The following is a 23077-nucleotide window of genomic DNA, read 5'->3' on the forward strand; positions in this document are numbered from 1 at the left end:
TTGGCTGGCTATAAAAATTCCCACCAGCTTGTATCCTTCTTATTTCTTTGTCTATCTCTTTCCATTCTTTGTGATGGCACTTCCTAGATACTTGAAGTTGTTAACCATTTTTAGCACTTTCCCTTCCATTGTAAGGTATGTCAGGCTTGCCACTCCTCTTTAGAACCATTACAGGAACTCCTCAACTTATGTAAGGGTTGCATTCTATGGAACGCTATTAAGTCGGAATTTCCCCCAGGCTTGTGCAGCACTCACAACTGTACTCACTGAATTGAGTGATTCAAAAAAGAAATGCTCAACAAATATGTGAATAGAATTATTTATTGTATTTATTTAATTTGTTATCTAGAGCGCAGGAAAAATTACAAAAGCGTGGAATTTAAAAAAATTTCAAAATTATAAAATTACAAAAAAAGAGAAAAGACTGACGTTATGTCAGTAAGTTTTACCTCTCAAGCATCGCTGACAGAATTGACATCTTCAGCTAATAAGTATGCCACTGTGGAAGTTGAGGGCTGCGGAAATTTAGAAGGGGTCAGCCACTCAATCTTACGAAAGAACATATTACTGGATGACTGGACAGTGGCTTTTTTGTTTCATCATAGATTTCTTTCTAGCAAGCAAGCAAGCATATTATTCCCAACCTCTGTTAACTTTTAAGAATCGTTCACTGACAGGATCCATCTTCTCAAACCTCAACATTGCAATTTCATGAGATACCATTGCCATCTCTCTGGCGATGAGCTTTGTCAGCATTTTCTTCTTTCACTATCACTGCATGCAAGTCAATAAGTTCATCGTTAGATAATTCCTTCTCTTCTTCCTCTTTCCTTTCCCCAAACAAAGAATTCACTGTGAAAGAGCTGGAGGAACTTATAAAGCAGTTTCCATCTCCTTTTATTCTGCTAGGAGATTTCAATGGGCACCACCCTATGTGGGGATCTCCCCAGATAGACAAAAGAGGAAAACTCACTGAAACAGTTATTGATAACCAGAATCGCACATTACTGAATACTGGTGCTGACACCTATATTTACTTTCCCACCGGAGTATCTACTGCCATAGACTTATCAATATGTTCCCCAAAATTGTTCCCAATCATTCAGTGGTCAGTCTCAAATAACCCACTGAACAGCGACCATTACCCGATTATTTACAAATTGCAAACAAACAGAACCTCACATATAATCAGTCCCATAAAATGGAAATTCTCCAAAGCAGATTGGAACAAGTTCACCAATGCAATTTCCTTTGATGATCAAGTTCTTAAAAACCAGCCTATTGATAATGTTACCGACCATATTACTACACAGATAGTAACAGCTGCAACCAGTGCCATTCCCAAAGTCACAATCGGTCAACATAGATATGCCAATATTTGGTGGAATGGTGATTGCCGTGATGCTAAAAAAGAACGGAATAAGGCATGGAATCTTTTTCGCAAGCAACCGACAACCTAATTAATTTTAAGAAACTCAAAGCTAAGGCACGTTACGTGCAGAAAAAAGCAAAAAAATACTCTTGGATCCGATTTGCTTCTACCATCACTAAAAATACTGAAAGTAGAAAAATATGGATTAAATAAAGAAACTAAATGGAAAATACCTCCCAGAACTTGATGATGGTATATCAAGCTTAATGTCCAAGTGGCATTGGTGGTAAATTGTTTCTATGGATAAAGGGATGGTTGAGTGGCAGAAGACAGAGTGGTAATTAATGTAGACTGTTCATCGTGGACTAATGTTATTACTGGAGTCCCTCAGGGGTCAGTGTTGGGTCCATTGTTGTTTTCTGTATTTATAAATAATATTGATGATGGTATATCAAGCTTAATGTCCAAGTGGCATTGGTGGTAAATTGTTTCTATGGATAAAGGGATGGTTGAGTGGCAGAAGACAGAGTGGTAATTAATGTAGACTGTTCAATGTGGACTAATGTTATTAGTGGAGTCCCTCAGGGTTCAGTGTTGGGTCCATTGTTGTTTTCTGTATTTATAAATAATATTGATGATGGTATATCAAGCTTAATGTCCAAGTTTGCAGATGATACAAAGGTTGGCAGAGTTGCTAAGGACGCTACTACCGCTATGCTGCTGCAACAGGATCTGGAAAGGTTCATCAGATGGGCTCAGAGGTGGCAAATGAAGTTTAACATTGACAAATGTAAAGTACTACATATGGGGAAAAAGCAACCCCAGAGAAACGTATCAACTCTGTAGTACTACACTGACAGTGGTAGAGAATGAAAAGAAACTGGGGTAATTGTGCAGGCAGATATGAAGCTCTCTGAGAGCAGTGCAGACGGGCTGCAAGAGTAGCTCATGGTGTCTTATCAATGATATACAGGAATTTTTCTAGCAGGGATAGGGAGGTGATTATTCCCTTGTATAAGGCAATGGTCACGCCACACCTTGAGTATTGTATACAGGTCTGGAGGCCTCATTTCAAGAAGGATGTAGAGCTGCTGGAATGAGTACAGAGAAGGGCAACAAGGTTAGTGAATGGAATGAAGGGTTGCTCTTACGAAGAAAGGCTTAAGTTTTGCAAATTACAGTGTCTGGAGACTAGGCACCGGTGAGGTGATTTGATAGAGGTGTACAAAGCCTTGAATGGTTTGAGCATGCTCAATGCTGATGGGATACTGCCTCTTGCTCAGAATAATCACCTGAGAGGGCATAAATTCGGATTGAGGAAAGACAGATGTAGGATAGATGTGCAGAAATTTGCCTTTAGCCAGCAGGTAGTTGGTTGGTGGAACAGACTTCCATCCCTTGTTGTGGAAGTTGATAGCCTAAATAAATTTAAGGCTCAGCTGGACAGGTATTTCGAATGGATGGATGGGTGAAGTGGAAGGGTTTTTTTTTTTTTTTTTTTTGGCTGATGCTGCATAAGCTTGCTTGCTTGCATCATATGCCTCTACTAATGCTAAAACTAACACCTATTTCTAAGCTAGAAGGGGTAAAGAGTTTTCCTCTTCAATGGATATTGCAAATGCCCTGGCAGAATGCTTTTCTCAAATATCAGCCACATCAGCATATGAGCCTGCCTTCAAACAACATAAAGCCAACGCAGAAAAGTATAAACTGAACTTTCATACAACAGCATCTCTCTCATATAACCGACCTTTTACATTACTGGAACTAGAGAGCTCCCTAAACAGGTCAGCGAATACTGCACCAGGGCCTGATGGAATATACTACATGATGCTTAAACATCTAAACAATCAAGTTCTGAATTCACTACTGGCATATTTCAACCAGCTATTCTCAGAAGGTTACTTCCCTCGTTCTTGGCGCCACTCAATATTCCTAGCCTTTCCCAAACCTGGAAAGGATCAGTCAGATCCACAAAACTATTGGCCAATATGTTGCAGCAGTTGCCTTGGTAAGATAATGGAAAAAATGATTCATGCTCGATTAGTCTGGTTTCTAGAATCTTATTTGGTAATGGAAAAGAATCAGTACGGCTTTAGGAAAAATCAGTCAACTCTAGACCTTATGATCAAGGCAGAATCCAACATACGGAATGCTTTTATCCGTAGAGAACATCTCGTCATGGTCTGCCTGGACATTGAAAAAGCCTTTGATACAACCTGGCACTATGGCATTCTTCAAAATCTCTATGCCACAGGACTTCGGGGCCAGCTACCACTAATCATACAGAGCTTTCTCCAAAATAGAACATTTCAAGTGCGTTACTGCAATACACTGTCCCAAAAAGTTGTTCAGGAAGGAGTCCCACAAGGATCAGTTCTTAGTGCAACGCTCTTTGCAGTTAGGCTGAACAATGCAACAGATAATATTCTGCTTAATGTCGACATGTATCTATACGCAGACGACCTTACAATATCCTGCCATTCACTAAATATGCACTCCATTGAACGCCAACTGCAACTCTCAATAAATAAAAGAGAGTCATGGGCATCTCACAATGGCTATCACCTCTCCAGAACAAAAACAACTGCTATTTACTTTTGTAAAAAGTGACAGCTTCATCCAGATACTGAGCTAACGTTAGGAGTCCAACCAATACCACTTTGCAATAATATCCGGTTCTTGGGTTTAGTACTGGACACTAAACTTACCTTTCAGGCACATATAATGCAAATGAGAACTCAGTGCATGAGAAAGATGAATATTCTCAAAGTTATCTCTTCTATGGCATGGGGAGCCGATCACTTCACACTCTTACACTTATATCGTACTTTAATAAGATCTCGTCTAGATTATGGAGCCCCAGTTTATGACTCTGCATGTAAGACAGTACTAGCCCAGCTCAATCCAGTCCAGCATAGTGCTCTCAGGATTGCTTTAAGGAGCCTTTAAGACATCCCCAGTGCAAAGTTTGTATAGACGCCAATGAACCTCCACTACATCTTAGGAGAAAAGTATTGCTCCTTAACTATGCAGCCAAATTACATAGCCTCCCTTCTCACCCCATTTGGACATATCTGTTTGAGCCTCAGTGGGAAAATTTGTATAAAAATAAACCCAATGAAAACAAATCTGCTGGTATCCGGCTACAAGAGCTAACCAAACATCTCTCTGGGAAACATCTCTCAAGCTGCAGATGAAGTACAAGCACCATGGGCAATGTATATACCTCTTTGCAATAACTATTTTCTACAGTGGGGAAAACACTCTCTATCAAACCACAATCTTAGACAGTTACATGCGAAACATGCATTGACCAATGCTCACAGTCTTCAGATATACACAGACGGATCCAAAACTGATATATCTGTGGGAGCTGCAGTAATCAGTCCTACATCCACTGTTTCTGTACAATTACCATGTGAATGCAGTGTATTTACTGCTGAATTATATGCAATCAAAATGGCTCTAAATCTCCTTAATGATCTTCTAAATACCCAGGTTATAATATACACAGACTCTTTAAGTGCAATGAATGCCCTACAGGAAAAACCACAAAATTCCCCCACTTCTCACACAAATCAGATCACAGTTATGTCACCTCAATAAAAATAAGCTGACTGTCACATTCTGCTGGATACCCAGTCATGTTGGAATTCCAGGAAACGAGTGTGCAGACGAAGCAGCAAAGCACCCTGCTTGCTTCGATCCCATCCCAGTTCCTTTTTCTGATTACAAGCCAATCATACGGAGGATATGTACAGAGGTGTGGTCTGAAAAGTGGCATAATCAGATATCAAACAAACTTCTTGAAATAAAACAAAACCCACAGCTATGGAGATCTAGTTCCCAAGTAGCCAGGCACGAAGAGGTCATGCTTGCAAGAGCACGAATTGGCCATACGCACCTAACACATCTTTTTTTACTGCTAGGAGAAGAGCCTCCTCTCTGCTTGCATTGCAGTTCCATTCTTACAGTGAAACATATTATTATTGAATGTGCACACTATGATTCGGCTAGAATTGAATGTTTCAGATCTTTAATCAACTCACAAAAACCCTTGCAACTAGCTCATATACTTGGAGATGATGCCAATCTATCAGAGTTGTTTAAATATCTAAAAATGATAAACATATACAGTCACTTCTAGAACAATTCCTTTCATATACTGACCAACAATCTTAAGTTATAGGCGCATTTTGGCCATAGCAGCCCTTGCGCCAGTAAATTCTACTTCAACAACAACTTTTTCTGACAGAATCCGAATTATCAGCTGATTCAACTACTGCTAATCTCGATAGTCCTAATTATTCACTGTATGATTCCTTTCGCTTCAAAGGTGGTATTTGTACATATGTCCACTCTGATATTCCCTGTCAGAGACTTAGTAATTTGGTATCTACTCTTTTCAAACTTCTCTGGCTTAAAATCTCCCTCTCTACAACATTCTGTCAAATTCATCTGTTGCCTCTGTCATTCTCCCAACTCCACTAATCACTCCTAGAACTCTTTGAAACTTGACTTTCTCCAGTCCAACTCTCCTAACAGTGAGGTAATTTTCCTTGGCGATTTTAATGTTCTAAACGCCAGATGGCTTCCGTTTTCTAGTCACAGGAATCCAGCTAGTTGAGATGCTAAGGCTTTATCAATTACTAATGACCTCACACAGATTGTTTATTTACCTTCCAGAACACCGGACAATTGTAAACTAACACTATATTTTTCTTCCAAACAATCCTTCACGGTCCAAAATATACATGGTCAAGGAGAGTGGTCCTCTAGGCACTTCAGGTCACAACTTGGGTTTTTTCTCCAATGAAGCCTTTTTCTCATGGCCCTTCTCAATCTCGTGTTGTTTGGGAATTACAAGAATGCAAATTGGAATGATCTGCGAGATTTCTGTTCTTTTCCTTGGTCGCATTACAGTTTAAAATATTCTAATGTTAATCTTTCCAATAATGAAATTATTCTTGTAGGGATGAAATCCTTTGTTACACACTCCATCTTAAAATCTTGTCTTTTATACACATTGGTTTTCCAATAAATGTGCTAAAGCTATTCAAGATAAGAATGTCACATATCACAAATAGCTTGCATCCAAAACTCCAGGTTCATTTTCTACCTACACCAAGGCTAGTAATAATGAAAAGAAGTTATTAATCAAGTCCAAACTATATTTTGAACAAGCTAAGAGTAGAAAAATTGCTCCTTGTCTGCTGCAACTTTTGCCCATCTCTATTTATACCTCTATCAAAATCAGATGGTTTTACTGCCACCTCAGTTAAAGATAAAGCTGACCTGCTAGCATCCTACTTTTCTTTTAACTTGTGTATTGATGATCTTCATTAACTACCTCCTACCATTCCCAATACAATCCATTCAATGCTTCCCAGGGTTTTCTGTCAAAAGGATGTCAGAAGAAATCTGAACAATCTTGATTGCAAGAAAGTGCCAGGTTCAGATGGTATTTCTCCACTTGCTCTCAAAACCTGTGCTCCTGAGCTTACTCTGGTTTATCACTTTTTTTACACTTTCTCATTCCACCTGTGTTTTCCTTTTTGCTTGGAAATTTGCTCATATCCCGCCAATTCCTAAAAAAGGTGATAAATCACTCCCACTGCACTTACTTCTGCTCTTTCTAAAGTAATGGAAAAATCTATTAACCACCAACTACTAAACTATCTCGAAACCATCAATCTGATCAATAATTGCCAGTATGGATTATGTTGAGCCACTAGCTTATCTATTGACAAATTCAATGAAAAAGCTTGGTGAAACTCAAGCAGTTTCTCTTGACATTTCAAATGCTTTTGATTGTGTTTAATATTAAGGACTAATATTAATATTTAGTCTCCTAAATAAGCTTCCATCTTTTAGTTTGCCAACTGTGTTTTGCAATTGGGTATCCAGTTTTCTCTCTGACCACTCACTGCAGGTGATGGTAGATGATTCTGTGTCTTCTAACTTCTCTACTAAGTAGGTGTTCCCAAAGTTCAGTCCTTTCTCTCCCTCTTTTCCTCTTGTATATTAATGACCTTCTTCCATTGACTGGAAATCCTAACCTTAGTTTGGCTGATGATAGTGCATTACATCACACCTTCCAATTTGAGAAACCTTACCCTGCAAACAGCTTCAACTTCTCAAATATCCACAACCAATTCCCTAAATATTTATCTACAGGTAATTCTACATTAGGACAAAGATAACTGAACTGATTTCAATCCTTCTAAAACTCAGCCCCTCTTATATCACACAAAAAAGATTCTTTTGTTCCTATGCTTATCTTCAATATCACTCAGATTTCTAGACAAGATCACATATCTCTATATAGAAATTACCCTGACTTCTAATCTCTGCTAACATAAATACATCACAAATATTGCTTCCTCTGCATCTAAAAAACTGGGTTTTCTCTTTCACTGTCGGTGTTACTTTCTCTTTCATTGTCAGTGTTTTTCAAACAGCTGTTCACTCTGGACAAATTGCAAATCCACCCTACCCTGGAATATTATTCTCACATCTGGAGTGGTGCATCAAAACCTGTCTCAGGCTTCCAGATTTCATTCAGAAGAGGGCAGTTAGGTTAGTTAATGACCCATCTCTTACAAAATCTCTCTACTCTCTGTCTCACAGATGCTTCTGTATCTGCTTGCCTTCCTTTTCTATAGATACTTCTGAATTGTGCTTCTATAATTCTTACTCTCTCTTCCAAACCAGTCTGATCATATACCGCAACCAGTCAGCGTCATTTACTGTACAACTTCAAATTCACATGACCAACTTTTCTTCTTTTTCATTTATTCCTTCAACTTTCAAAACAACCTCCCTTCATTTTATGCATTTCCTGAAAATTACAAGCTACAGGTATTCAAGTCAATTACAAGCTACAGGAATTCAAGTCAATTACAAGCTACAGGAATTCAAGTATCTTCTGACATCTTTTTAATCTTCAATCCATGCATGGTATTAAGTATTACAGGTTCTAATTCCTCGGGGTTTTCATTTAAAATAATAATAATAATAATAATAATAACAAATGAACAAACAAATCAGCTACTTTGTAAAAGTTTTCAGCTTTATACAGGTATTCTGAATTATGTCTGTATAGTTCAACCTCATAAATCCAGCATAGACAAATTTAGTGCAATGGTTGACCAGAACCCAAATTGTGCAAAGAAGTCTCCCCCCCCCCCCCAGATGCACAAAAGTTTTTACTGCTGCAAGCACTTGGGGGAACTTGACAAACAGTCACAGGATTGTCCACAGCTATTCACAAACAAGATTTTTAATTACCCAAAGTTGTTGTTGATTTTTTAAGTCTCATGATTCTTATAGGAAGTATTAGGCTTAGTAACACATTCACTGAATGAGAAACAACTTTCTGATTGCAACACTTGGCAACAAGACATTAATGTTTATTCATTTGTATTTCTCCTTAAATATGCTGCCTAAAAGAAAAGTAAGTGGCTCAGAGGGCTGTGGTGGTTCAATATGAAAGCTGTTGTGAAAAAGGTTGTGATGTTAAAAAAAACTGGCAGTGGGAAATAAGTGATGTGACTGTGTGCAACTTCTAGCACTTGTTTACCAACTGTGTGCAGTATACTTTGAAAAGGGAAATAATTTTATTTTTACTGTATGGTACAATATAATACAATTTCCATGCACTTTGCATTACCTTTCTCTTGATGTAGGATATGCTCATGAGTATATAGTATCACATACAATTAAGTTATTATTATTATTATTATTAATAGCTATATGGTGCAAGGAAGCCTGAGGCTTATGCTGCACCACCAAAAAAAAAAAATTCCCAAATTACCCTAAGAAAGAGAGAGAGAGAAAGACAAGGGAATCACCAAGAAAGAGAAGAATGATGACATCCAGCTCAGGACCCTGGGTATGCCAAGCCCATACTCACCAGATGTGAGCCCCCGGGGTTGATGTGAGCCCCCGGGGTGGCATTAATTCAACTTAAGTTGGATTAAAGGTGGAGATATCACTTTTTTTAAGGGTAAAATCTGGCAAGGATTCAGATCCCAAGATTGTTGAATTTTCACGGTTCAACTGCACTTGCATGGAAATTTACATGTTGTGTATGATCTACAGAAACTCTGGAGGAAAATCCCTATTTTCTCTGCCAGAGATTAATTACAGCCCTGATTACAACCTCTGTCACTAGATAAAAGCAGTCCTAAATTCATGGAGATGACTTGAAGATTGATCATCCTCCTAAAATCCTAAACTCATCACTTTACCACTTAAGACTGGAGGGAGGGATCATGCAGGCTATACCTTCACTCAAAGTACTTGTCCACCAAGCAAACACTCCACAAAATGGCATCACTGTCCATTAAAATGAGCACTAGCCCAAGTTGCCCAAGAATCAAAAAACTCAAATCAAATAAAACCATTAAAATGGCTTTGATTTGATATGATTTTGGGTTTACTGGTGCAACAGTAACCTAGGCTATAGTGTACCAACCACAATTAAAATGGCAATCTCAATGGTGGCAAATGTGAAAAATTATAAATGAGCATAAGATTTATAGTCCTAGTCCATTAAATTCATATTCTGGATGCTGAAATCTATTTGATCTAATATAGTTTGGGAACCAAACTATAATAATAACCTTAATGAAATCTACTTGACTATTGGTATTTCCTTATAAGAAACAATGTTTACAGAGAAAGAAATAGCATCTATGGTACAATCCATTTCAATTAATGATCAATCTGTTAAAACTGCAGCCATTATCTACCCACTGCAGGATGGAAGCCTCCTTAACAATTCATGTTGAGAGAAATGGACCATAATCTGCCACGCTGGTCCAGTGTGGGTTGGCAGATCGACCGTATTTAGCAGTCAGGGGCTTGAACCCCAGTCTACTCAAGGAGCATATGCTACTGCACTCCCACCCCTGACCACTCGGCTACGGAGGCCTTAGTTATGTTGTTGTTGTTTGTTATTTGGTTTTTGGGAGCATTAGCAACTAAGGCCATATTGCTCCGGGGATATGCGGTGGTCATTCCCTGACCTTTCCGCATCCTCCGTATTTGGTGGTCACGGGCTCAAACACCGGTCTAATCAAGAAGCGTGTGCTATGCTCTGCCACTCCTGCCCACCTGGCTACGGAGGTGCCACCTTAGTTATGAATACATAAATAAGTAATGTTAACAAAACTTCCCTATACCAACTCTGATATGTAAAAATTATTTAAGTCAATTTATGTTTGGTTTTCATATACTCTATTAAAAATCATTTACAACTTTTAGCAAGATTACAATCAGATGATTAAATTAAAATAAGAAATAATAGATGATATTGTTTCTATTACATATACATAAGACTTACTTTCCAAATATCTTCTTTAAACCTTTATTTTTTTCTTTTGGTGTAGCAAGTGGTTGGACATCAACTGGTAAAGACAGAGCTGAATGAGAACTATCCAAATCTGATGGTGGTATTACATTTTCTTCTTGTGCTGTGAAAACCAAATTAAGTCAGTGACAAAGAATAAATAAACTAAGTTGCCAAGCATGACAATTCTAAAGAATTCTTGAATTATGGAAGTACTAATCAATAAAAATTACTGAATAAAAACAAAAGTTAAAAACATATTTGGTGTTAAAAACTGCAAATATGCCCTTCTACTTAAATTAAGTTAAGATACATAAACTTGATGCCTCACTAATTCTGAGCATCAAATCAGCAAAAGGGTTTTGCACCACCTTGATAACACTTCATGTACATTCAAAACAAGCAGCATGTGTACCCTGTATACACGGAAGATGCTTTATTTTATGTGAAAACATCTATGGCGGCACTAGAGCAAAACCATTTAAATGTTTGAATGGTTTGATCGAAACTTACTTATGCTACTTAGAAGGTTGATGTTGATCAAAATCTTGAGAAGCAGATTTTATTAGTCTGTGTTTTATTCTTGCGTAACTTTACTACCCGCTGCTTACTCTACCATATCAATGTTAGTGACTGACTTGGTGTCATTTAGGAAGTTATGTCATTTCCATATATTAGTATGAACTTACTCTACTGAATCAATGTTAGTGACTGAGTTAGAATCGTTAGCACCATTTAGGAAGTGATGTCATTTGCATCATTTAAAATCTAATAGCCACCTAATAGGAAGTGGCATCGTGTCATTTCCGTAAAAAAATTCATTAACAATCAACTGTATCATTTCCGTAAAAAAATTTCATTAACAATCAATTGCTTCATTTCCGTTACAAGAAAATTTCGTTACCAATTGATTTTACTTTAGTGCTGCCATAGATGTTTTCACATCAAAAAACTAATTTCAGTATTGAAACTTAAGTATTGAAAGATATTTTTATACAGATATACTTTTTAGGAATAAAAAACAGAAGCATTTATAATTAATTAATTGTTTAGTTTCAAAGAAAAAATATGAAATTCAAAGCAAAAACAAAGGTAAAAAATAACAGTTATTGTTGGAGTGGAGATTTATTGGTGCTAGGGCTACTATGGCCAAAATGTGCACTTGATACCACCTCCAATAATGTAACTTAGTTTTAATGTCCTTGAAAGTTAGACAGTGATCAGAAATATGTGATTTTGGCAGCATGGTAGAAAGCACACTCAATACGAATATGCCTTATAATAAGTACAGAATGACAGTGTGGAGGATCCTCCCTTCCCAGTAAAAAAAAGGAAACTGAATGGACTTTGTGTCAGAGAGGTGTCTTGCTGCTTGATCCACACATTCCTTTCCCAGTATTCCAGTGTGACTGGGAATCTGACAGAATTTTCCTATTTGTTTATTAAAAATATCAGTAAAAATACACAATTTTGATGAGAATTTGATCATACACTGTAATCCAATCAACTGGCTCTTATTATTGGTACAGAAATAGAAATCAAATGCCCAAAACAGTTATGCACAGGTGTTAAATTATAGTTTAAGGCACTATTTGGCCTCTATCAGCTAGACAAGTTAGGAGGGAGAGAGAGAGAGAGAGAGATAGAGAGAGAGAGAGAGAGAGAGAGAGAGAGAGAGAGAATATCTTTAAAGCAATTGTCACATTAGCATTAATAGAGGCATATGATGCAAGAAAGCAAGCTTATATAGCAACAGCCATAAAAAATAAAAAAAAAAACACCTTCCCATTTCACCCATCCATTCATTCCAAATGTTTGTCTAGTTCTGCCTCAAACTCATTTAAGTTGTTCATCTCCACTACAACAGATGGAAGTTTGTTCCAAGTATCAACCACCTGCTGGCTAAAGGAAAATTTCCATACATCTATTCTACAATTGTCTTTCCTCAATTTGAATTTATGTCCCCTCAGGTGAGTAATGTGAGTAAGAGGAAGAATCCCATCAGCATGTTTCTGGAAGGTTATAGAACTTTCAATGCAGTTCTCTAGAAGCTCTCTTTGTGTGTCATCTAGAAACTTCTCTACCAGTATATATACGAATGGGTTCTGCATCAACCAAAAATTTTTGTATTTCAAAAAGTGTGTGTGTTTCAGAGAGCAAGTGATGAACAAAGTGACCAAATGTTTTAGTGAATTAGTGTTTGTAAACAAATGTTGTGTGTGCATTAGTGTAAATCGTGAACTGTGTTTAAATTAGAAATAAAAACCTACAATTTCTTAACTGTCCTTACGTGCACATACCTCAACTGTACATGAAATATGTTGCATTCTGGCCGAAGTAAACCTGATAGCTTTTGCTACGTTTGTGGAGAACCAGTATTAAAATTGTAGCAGAAGCCACTGTCACAACTTGTGAGAAAAGCCTATGAACTCTATTTTGGTTGTAAGGTGAGTGATCAAGATAAAGTATAGACTCCAAAGATTTCCTGTAACTCATGTTCAAGGTCATTAACAGGCTGGCTTAGAGGTAGTCATAAATCAATGCCTTTTGCTGTTCAGGTGATGTGGCAGAAACCTCGAGACCACATAAATGATTGTTTCTTTTGCATGAACAATATTTCTGGTTTTTCTCGGAAATCCAAGAATAAAGTAGAGTATCCCAACATACATTCTGTTCTAAGGCCAGTTCCTCATGATAATACAATGCCAGTGCCAAAACCACCAGAAACTTATGGACTTGACACTGATTTAGGATTGGAAAAGGAGTCTCCAGAAGATGCAGAACCCAGAATGAGTACAGATCCAGACTTTTCAACTCTTGATACTGCAAAGTTGCATCTAATCACGTGGGCAGAATTGAACAATTTGGTCAAAGATTTGGACCTCTCCAAAACCAAGGCTCAATTACTAGGATCACAACTTCAGAAGTGGAATATTCTTGAAAAAGGTGTCAAGTGTCTTTTAATAGGAAGAAGCAATCTAACGTAATGACCTATTACTCCATGGATGGTGCTTTGGTTTATTGTAACAATGTCCAGGAATTAATGAAACAGTTACATTTGGAGCACGTCCCCAAGCAGTGGAGGCTTTTCATTGATTCATCCAAAGTCAATTTGAACGCAGTTTTACTCCATAATGGAAATAAGTGTTCATTTATACCATTGGCACATGCAGTTCACATGAAGGAAAAATATCAGAACCTATAGATCATTTGCAAAAAATATGCTATCAAGATATATACAAATGAATATCTGTGCCGACCTAAAAGTGGTAGCTTTGCTGACTGGGTTGCAAGGTGGATACACTAAATACTGCTGTTTTTTATGCGAGTGGGACAGTCAACTGAAGGATTGCCACTACAGGGTAAAAAAATAGCCAGACCATTCAGAAACTACACCAGGCCAGAAAAATGTAGCACATCCTCCTTTGGTGGATAAGTCAAAAATCTATTTACCTCCATTGCACATCAAGCTAGGTTTGATAAAAAATATTTGTGAAAGCAATGGGCAAAAAAAGAAGAAGGATTTTCCTGTTTGAGGCAAAAGTTTCCTCAAATCAGCGAGGCCAAGATAAAAGAGGGTATTTTTGTGGGTCCTCAAATCAAACTGCTATTCCAAGATGAGGAATTCACTAAAAAATTATATACTACAGAAATAAAAGCCTGGAAGGCATTCAAAACCATCTGCAGGAACTTTTTATCAATGAGAATTCACAAAATTACAGTGAAATCGTGAATGAGCTAATTTTAGCGTACAGAGAATTGGGATGCAGTCGTTAAAGCTTCATTTCCTACATTCCCATTTAGACTTTTTTTCCTGAAAACTTGGGAATGGTTTCCAATGAACATGATGAAAGGTTTCACCAAGATATTTCTCAAATGGATAAAAGATACAGGAAAATGGATTGTTCAATATTTAATAATGTATGACATTTTCTTAAAATATATGAAGTATTTTTTACTAGAAACTTAGTATTTGCCACTACTAATACCAGGCTTAATGTCTAAGTTTGCAGATGACACAAATATTGGTAAGGTGATTAATGAAGTAATAAAGGTAACAATATCTTGAAAAATTAATCAGATGACTGAGAAATGGAAGTGAAATTTAACACTAAAAATTGCAAGGTACTGCATATGGATAACAATAACCCCAGATTAGTGTACCACTGGTGTGGTAGTACCACATTCAGGAGGGTAGTGGAGAATGAAAATGACGCAGGCCCTGTTAATAAAAATATTCACTGCGTTGCATTGTTCTTCACAAAATTTCATATAACTATATAACTCCATGACTTTAGATTTAAAAAGCTGGGGGTGCTGCAATTTCACAGTACCTACCAATGAGCTGCGCCTGTTTATAAATAACAGAAAATTTTATAATATTGTGAAGTATTACGCTTTCCCACCTGGCTACTTCATAACACCACCTGGATGGCAAAATTTCTGGGGAGAACACTGCCTACACCCATGCCAAAGAAGTCAGAGGATGCCCCCCTCTCCTATAAAATTGTGCAGCAAAGGGCTGACACTCCCTGGATGGCTATATTTGTCTGAAATCCAGATCTTACAGTCACTGAAATCACACATCTCTGCCTCCCTTGGGCAGCCTATGCCTACATCATTAGTCCTGTTGGTGAGAGCTCTACGTTGTCTCACTGTATTGCAGGCCTAGGGAGGATATCATCCTGGCCATCAACTATCTACAAAATCTCTCTCTCAGGACACAGCTCCCAAACACAAAATTTTTTATCAGTGCAGATGTAAACTGACGCTCACTCAGCTGGTACAGCGAAACACAGGAATGCTGAGGATCTATGAACGGTCAACGTGTGGAAGACTATCTTGCCAACAGCCCATATACAATCCTGAACCATCTGAATAACCTCCGCACTTTCTCAAGAATGCTATGGGAGGCGACGATCAATGTCTCCCTTGCAACCAGGTCACATATCGAATTGGACAGTCCATGATGGGTGGTCAACTTCAGACCACCGTGCCATCACTTTCCAAATGTCCAGGTCTCTTACACCTGCCATTCCCAGGCAACAACAACATAGATATGCCATAGACAAAGCTAATTGTAATCTCTTCTGGAAAACACTTCTCACCTGCACGCAGATACTCCAAGCCAAATACCTACAGGACAGCTGCCCGGATTTTCACCAATGAGCAGTGACAGAAGCAATCACCTGTGCAGCAGATTCAGCCATCAAGAGGAGAAAACCAACACCTGGCACCGTTCTCGTGGTGGTGTCACGTTACAAGCCCTCCGGCAGGAAGTGAATACCAAGAGACGTGCATTCCAATGTGCCCACAAGTCCTGGCCAGAAACTGAGGTCAACCCTGAAACAAAAATACAGGGAGACTAAAAACAGATATACTGCGATAAATAGGCAGAGAAAGAAACTCTTGGGAGCACCTTCGTTCCACTGTCAGCAACAACAATGAACCCTAGGGGGTGCTCTACTGAATCACCACCAACAAACTCCCCAGGGATGAGGTAACCTCATCCACCAAAACCCCACAAAATCAAATGACCATATCATGGCAAGACTCCATAAACAACATCCTGGATACTGTCTTCAAGCCTGCCACACCACCATCCATGCAAGAACACCTCCAACTATGTGCTGACAATGAAAAATACCAGACAGACCAAAGGAACCATTCAAGAAAGTGGAACTGAGCCTTGCAGCTCAGAAAATCAGGAATAGAAAATCCCGGAAGATTTTCATTGAAGAAAGTCATTGGGTATGCCCCTAACCTACTCCTTCAATTATTCAACCATTGCCTCCACACAAGATGATTACCAACTGCCTGGGGGGTAATGTGTTCGCCTGATACTGAAGAATCCGACTAAACAACAAGCCCTCCCAGAATTTTACCATCCCATAGCCCTTCTCTCATTAATTAGCAAGACATTTGAACAACTTCTATGCCAAAGGATCGAGCACCACCATCATCATCATCAGCTATTTTCAATCCACAGCAGGATGAAGGCCTCTCCAGCAACTTTCCAGTTCCTTCTGTTTTGAGCACTGGCCATCCATTTACTACCCACAAACTCATGAATTTTATCTATCAATCTCCACCTTTGTCTTCCAGGTTTTCTTCTAGCTCCTCTTGGGTAGCATTCTATTATTTTCTTAGTCCATCTGTCATCATGTCTTCGAGCTATGTGTCCTGTCCAAGACCATTTTAGTTCTTTAGTTTTGATAAGAATGTCCTTTACTTGAGTTTGCTGCCTAATCCATGTGTTTCTCTTCTTATCTAACAGTCTGATTCCCAATATAATTCATTCCATTCTTCGCTGTGTAGTTCTCAGCTTCTCTTCCATTCTTTTGGTGAGTGCCCAAGTTTCACTTCCATAAGTCATGGTGGGGAGTATACATTGGTTCATTATTTTACATTTCAGACAAACTGGGATATTGCTCTTCAGTATGTGACTATATTTCCTGAATGCTACCCATCCAAAATTTATTCTTCTCTTGACTTCCAGCCATTTATCATTATTACAGCTAATAACTTGTCCCAGATAAGGATATGACTCCACCTTTTCAATTACTGCTCCTTCGATCATTATTTCCATTTCTGTGGCATACTTGTTCATCATTACTTTTGTTTTAGCCATATTCATCTTTAGTCCAAAATCCTTACTAACTGTGCATAACTGATTAAGATTTTCCTCTAATTCTTTGGGATCATGGCTTATGACCACAATGTCATCTGCAAATCATAAATGGTTTAGGTACTCTCCGTTCACATTGACTCCTTTCTGCGACCAGTCTAATCTTCTGAAAGCTTCCTCATTTGCAGCAGTAAACAGCTTCGGAGATAGTCTCCTTGTCGAACTCCTTTCTCGATTTTAAATTTCCTACTGTCTTTGTTTAGTCTAATAAAGGAGGTAGTATTCTCATATATTTTCTTCAAAATCATAATATGTGGGGTATCTATGCCTTGTCTTTCCAGTGCCCGAAACATTGCCTTATGCTGTAGGGAGTCAAATGCCTTTTCGTAATCCACAAATGCCAGGCATAATGGTGTTTTGTATTCATTTGCTTTCTCCATTAGTTGTGATATTACGGGAAGGTGATCCATAGTTGAGAATCCTGTCCTAAAGCCAGCTTGCTCTTTCGGTTGATTCTCATCAAGTATTCTTTCTAATCTGTTAGTAATGGCCCTTGTGAACAACTTGTAGATGTGGGATAACAATACCACCACTTTGCTTATTGGAGGCTTGAAGTGGTGAAACCCATGTTTAGTCTCTAGAGCAAAGTTTCCGGCATCCCCCCCCCCAATACTTCTCTTTCAACCCATGGATGGTACTAAGTACTATAGGTTTTGATACCTTTCGTGTTTGGGGTTTCCATTAAAAAAAAAAATAATAAAAAAAAGCTAATTGGTATATAATTTGCAATTTCTGATTTATCTCCTTTCTTATGCAGCAAAACTATGTTTACAAGGACGTTGTAGTAGTAGCATGTGATGCAAGAAAGCAAGTGTATGAGCTTATGCAGCATCAGCCAAAAAAAACAACACACCATTTCCTCCAAATGCCTGTCCAGTTCCTACTTAAATTTATTCAAACTATCAACTTCCACAACGACAGATGGAAGTTTGTTCCAGCAATTAACCACCCGCTGGCTAAAGGCAAATTTCCGCACATCTATTCTACATCTGTCTTTTCTTAATTTGAATTTATGCCCCCTTAGGTTCGTAATCTGAACGTGGAAGGATCCCATCAGAATTCAGCGTGCTCAACCCATCCAAGGCCTTATACACCTCAATCAGATCACCGCGCAGGTGATCTGATTGAGGTTGGGCATTTCATAGTTGTCTATGAAATGACCAACATTTCAAAGTTCAGTATCGTGACATCATTTTCAATAACATTTTAATACTGTTCCCATCAAGTCTTCCGTACAATTTAAAATCACCAGACGGAATTAGACTATTAATGACCAACAAATGAACCAGATTAAGTCACTTATCAAAAATTAACATTATACCTCACACTCAGTGCAGTCAATAAAATTCCAAAAGCAATGGTCGTTCAGAATGAATTAAGTACTTATCTTTCATTGCACTTTTGTTATTATTATTATTTTATTATATATATACATATATATATATATATTTTTTTTTTTTTGTCGTCTTGTTATATTATAAGTATTTTAACCTCTAACTAGATTATGTTTCATGATTCAACCAAGCAAAAATATCGCTCCAAAGGGCGCATTTTCTTTCAGTTAATGGAAGCACGTCTCGGTCTTCTATTATGATATGAGAGAGAGAGAGAGAACTGAAAGGCAAACTACTACTTCGGATGTGTTCATTATCAAGTTTTCCAGTCAATAAGCCAAAGCCGTTTTGCTGGGCAATGATGAAACATAACCCGATAATGCACTCTTTTAAACTTTCAATAACATGCAAATTGATTCGCATTTTATGCCCTTCAGAAACAAAATGCGAATAGTGCCAAACGATTAATAATGCGAAAAACAAATAAATAGCGACCCCAGGGAATGTGCCAAAGGATTAATGAACACCATAACACAGTTTTTTGATAGATAAATTAAGTACATTAAATTTCCCAAGCGAAAATCTTTGAAGAATGAAGGTAGCGATTCTTAAAATATACTAATGGTTCACTGGGTAACTGACTGAATATTTTGCCGATACACTGCTTTGCAGTTGGGTAGTAGTTAATAAAAAAAAAGTAATTGAAACATTGGTTAATTTTATGTTTGATATTTATGTTAAAGTTAATTACTATATTTTCCTAAACTAATCACACTATTAAGTAGCTTAATAGTGGGACCCGTGCTTAAATAGCAAGTATTTTACATAAATAGCAGCACATTTCACCTTAGTAAACGGTGCTTTTTTTTCCCTGAAATGCTAGTGGGGGAAACAATGGCAGAGCCAACGCATGCCGTTTTCCCCAGGGTCGGTGTTGGCTCCGCTTCCCCTCAGTCTATTCAGCTTTTTTTTTTTCTTCTTCTTTTTTTTTTTTTTTTTTTTTTTTTTAATCAGCGTTATGTAATCACAGTTCTCCCCTACTCTGTAGAAAAGGGATGGGTTCGAATGACGCAAGAAACTTTTATCGGCTTTTTCCAACATGGCCATGTTAGGGTCAATTTACACAAACCATACATGTCTGCACCGTATTAGTGCCGTCTGTACTCTGACATGAGCATTTACACTCCTCTGTACAGCGTTCATGCCGTGCTGGCCATGCTCTCCCCAACTTACTTTATCCGACAACGATATATCCTGTAAAGTATTCGTACTTTTCTAGTGTCTTTTTCATGCCAATTAAAAACAGTCCATTTGCAAAAAAAAAAACTTGCTGTGGTTACTTTGCTTTTGGAAGAAGACAATGACAGAAACAAGAAGGGCATTTGGATCCATTTATAATAGAAAGATACAATCAAAACTAGAAAACGTTAATTTCAGTACGCTAACTATGTTTGGCACAATTTTATTAAAAAATACAACAGTACCAACATCTAGGCTCGATGCAGCTGGGTGGTCAAGAGCGAGAGTGCGCGTTTGAGTGGATCATGATTCAAGCCCGCGTAACTGCTAAATACGGTTAATGACTGTATTCATTGTTGAAATGATTAATTGCAAACTCCTCTGACCTAGTGGTCATGACAGAGTATATGCAAGAATATCGTCAATAACATCATCATCTATCCTCAGTGACAGTACAGTGGTTTTACCACTTATTACACACTCTTGGTGAGGGGCTGGGTTTGTAAACTGGAGGAATTCTTAAAGGCTTCTTCAATTGGAGCTGTAGTTAGCCGATCTCAGGTGGAGGAAATGATTTCTCCTCTAATTGTTCGCGGTCTTTCAGCCTACACATTACGCAAATCGACCCGTGAACACGCACGCATACATACATAGGATACAGCACATTACGGCTTTAGATGCTATATAAATAATAACATTAACAATTCAACTATCTTTGAAAAACAGGCCGACACACGTAGGAAAAGCAACAATTCTGTGTAGAAGAAACGTTCAATGCATTTGCCAACTCTCACGCTGTGTCCGTTTCATAGCAATAAAATACTGTACATATAAAAATTTTGTACTTTGTCTAGGATATGTAAATAAAAGAGTCATCTTGTTGTAATATTTATTGATTAAATTTGATGATTACGCAAATAATGAATTCACTGATTTTTTGGTTAGCAAATGGTTAGTAACTTTTTGCAAATACGACAGTCGTACATTTCTGTCCTAATCTTTCTCCTTAAATTTGCTATAAGGGTACGTAGGATGCAAAAAGTTAGTCTACATTTGAATTAAATTCAATTCTAAAAGTTTCATCATCCATAGTAAAAATAATAATAAAGCAGGTAAATTTGAAATAAGTTATTTAACTGAACAGGTAATAAATAAGAAAATACCCAGTTCAGTCAATGCTGCATATGCATTCATGAGCCAAAACATTATGACGACCCCAGTTTTCAGGAGTGGGCGCATCTCGCAGCACCTAGGAGTGACGGACGTTACCAATCGGCGAAGCATATATAGTGACGGCATGGTAGTGCCTGTCAGTTTGAAGCCCATGCAACGGGGTAAGGAAAGGACCTCACGGAGTTTGAACGGGGAGTGATTTGCAGCGTTAGGAAAGCGGGAGACAGCATCTCAAGCTGTTCAAGGACCATCTTAGTGAAGGTATAACGGAATGGTCCGAAGAGGAATACACAACCACCTAATGTGCTGGGATGGAGAGACAACTGGTTGACAGTAGAGGCGAACAGCAGTTGGGACATCAGACGGCTCACGATCGCTCAGTTAACGGCAGACTACAAACAGGGCGCATATAGAAACGTTTTCGTGCACATCATTCGGCAGACACTCTTGAGGATAGGCCTACAGAGTAGGCGACCTGTTCATGTGCCCATGTTGACCTACCATCATTGACACCTCTGGTCTGCAGTGGACACAGGATCACCTTTTCTGAATTTTGGACGACTGGAAAAAGAGTCGCCTGGTCTGATGAATCAAGGTTCCAGCTCCATCATGCCGATGAATGGGTGCGTATAGTGGGTAGTAGATGACTTTCATCAACCAGTGAAATACCGCCACTTTGTTTATTGGAGGCTTGAAGTGGTGAAACCCATGTTTAGTCTAGAGCAAAGTTTCCGGCATCCCCCTCCTCCCATACTTCTCCTTCAACCCATGCACGGTACTAAGTACTATAGGTTTTGATACCTTTCGTGTTTGGGGTTTTCATATAAAAAAAAAAAAAAAAACAATTAAAAGCGGTAGCAACAATTAAAATCGGCTCAAATGGCCAGTAGCCCTACTAAATATTAAAGCACGCAAATTTAATTGATGTCAATAAAAATCAATAAGAAATGTATTTTAATTTATATTTATTCAAAATTGTAGTATTCATTACGATCTTCAAGGACGCCAATACACTTCTGCACAGGGGCACCAAAAACTGTTTTCCTTTTTCCCAATTAGTGGAAAATACATACGTGATACTTTATTTTTTATTTTTATTTTTATTAACAAGATACACAACAGGTAACTATTAACAGTGTATCTGAGAGCAGAATAATGAACACAACTGATAACAATAATATGAAATCCAACAGGATGATAAACATTAATATAGATTTAAAAATTAAAATCATATGTAGGTGGTAGATGACTTTCATGAACCGGTGAAATACCACCACTTTGCTTATTGGAGGCTTGAAGTGGTGAAACCCATGTTTAGTCTCTAGAGCAAAGTTTCCGGCATCCCCCTCCCCTCACACTTCTCCTTCAACCCATGCACGGTACTAAGTATAGGTTTTGATACCTTTCGTGTTTGGGGTTTTCATAAAAAAAAAAAAAAAAAAAGGGATTGCATTAAGTTAAGTTACCGGTAAAATAAATAATAAATTAATTAGTTACAGAATAGAAAAATAATTTTAAAAAAATAATAATAATAAACTACAATAATTAGATGAGAGCCAGTCATTTTGCATTTGAAGAGAAGAGGCAAAGTTGTGGATGGAGTTCATCAGTGATTGGGAGTTGTCAAAGAAGTCAATGAGAGAGTCATTTGCTGATTCTGTTCAGTGGACCGAACTTCATGAAGTCCGTAATGGCAGAGTCAAGGAGAAACGATGTAAGGTTCCTAACTTGTCTGCAAGGAGCACTGAAGTTTATTTTACTAAGGATATCATATGCTTCATAAGTTCCAGTGATTACTTTGGCTAGAAGGGTGATGTCAGCAATAACTCTTCTAGTGCACAGAGGCCTCAGATGAAAGTAATCACACAGCGATTCATAGTACACTATGTGATAAAATAGAGGATTACGGAACG

The 23077-nt window shown here is 38.0% G+C and overlaps 1 protein-coding gene across 3 annotated transcripts in view; it reads right to left on the minus strand.

Moving 5' to 3' along the window:
• LOC150077402 (liprin-beta-1-like) overlaps positions 1–23077 on the minus strand; it is a 400264-nt gene that overhangs the window by 87199 nt on the left and 289988 nt on the right. For all 3 annotated transcript variants that reach the window (XM_090386092.1, XM_090386090.1, XM_090386091.1), the window contains exon 11: positions 10725–10854. In XM_090386092.1, the coding sequence (XP_090242218.1) occupies positions 10725–10854 (130 nt within the window). The remainder of the gene's footprint in view (positions 1–10724; positions 10855–23077) is intronic.

Source organism: Mastigoproctus giganteus, chromosome 12 (assembly GCF_048544385.1).
Source record: "Mastigoproctus giganteus isolate SK-2022 chromosome 12, ASM4854438v1, whole genome shotgun sequence".
NCBI lineage: Eukaryota > Metazoa > Arthropoda > Arachnida > Uropygi > Thelyphonidae > Mastigoproctus > Mastigoproctus giganteus.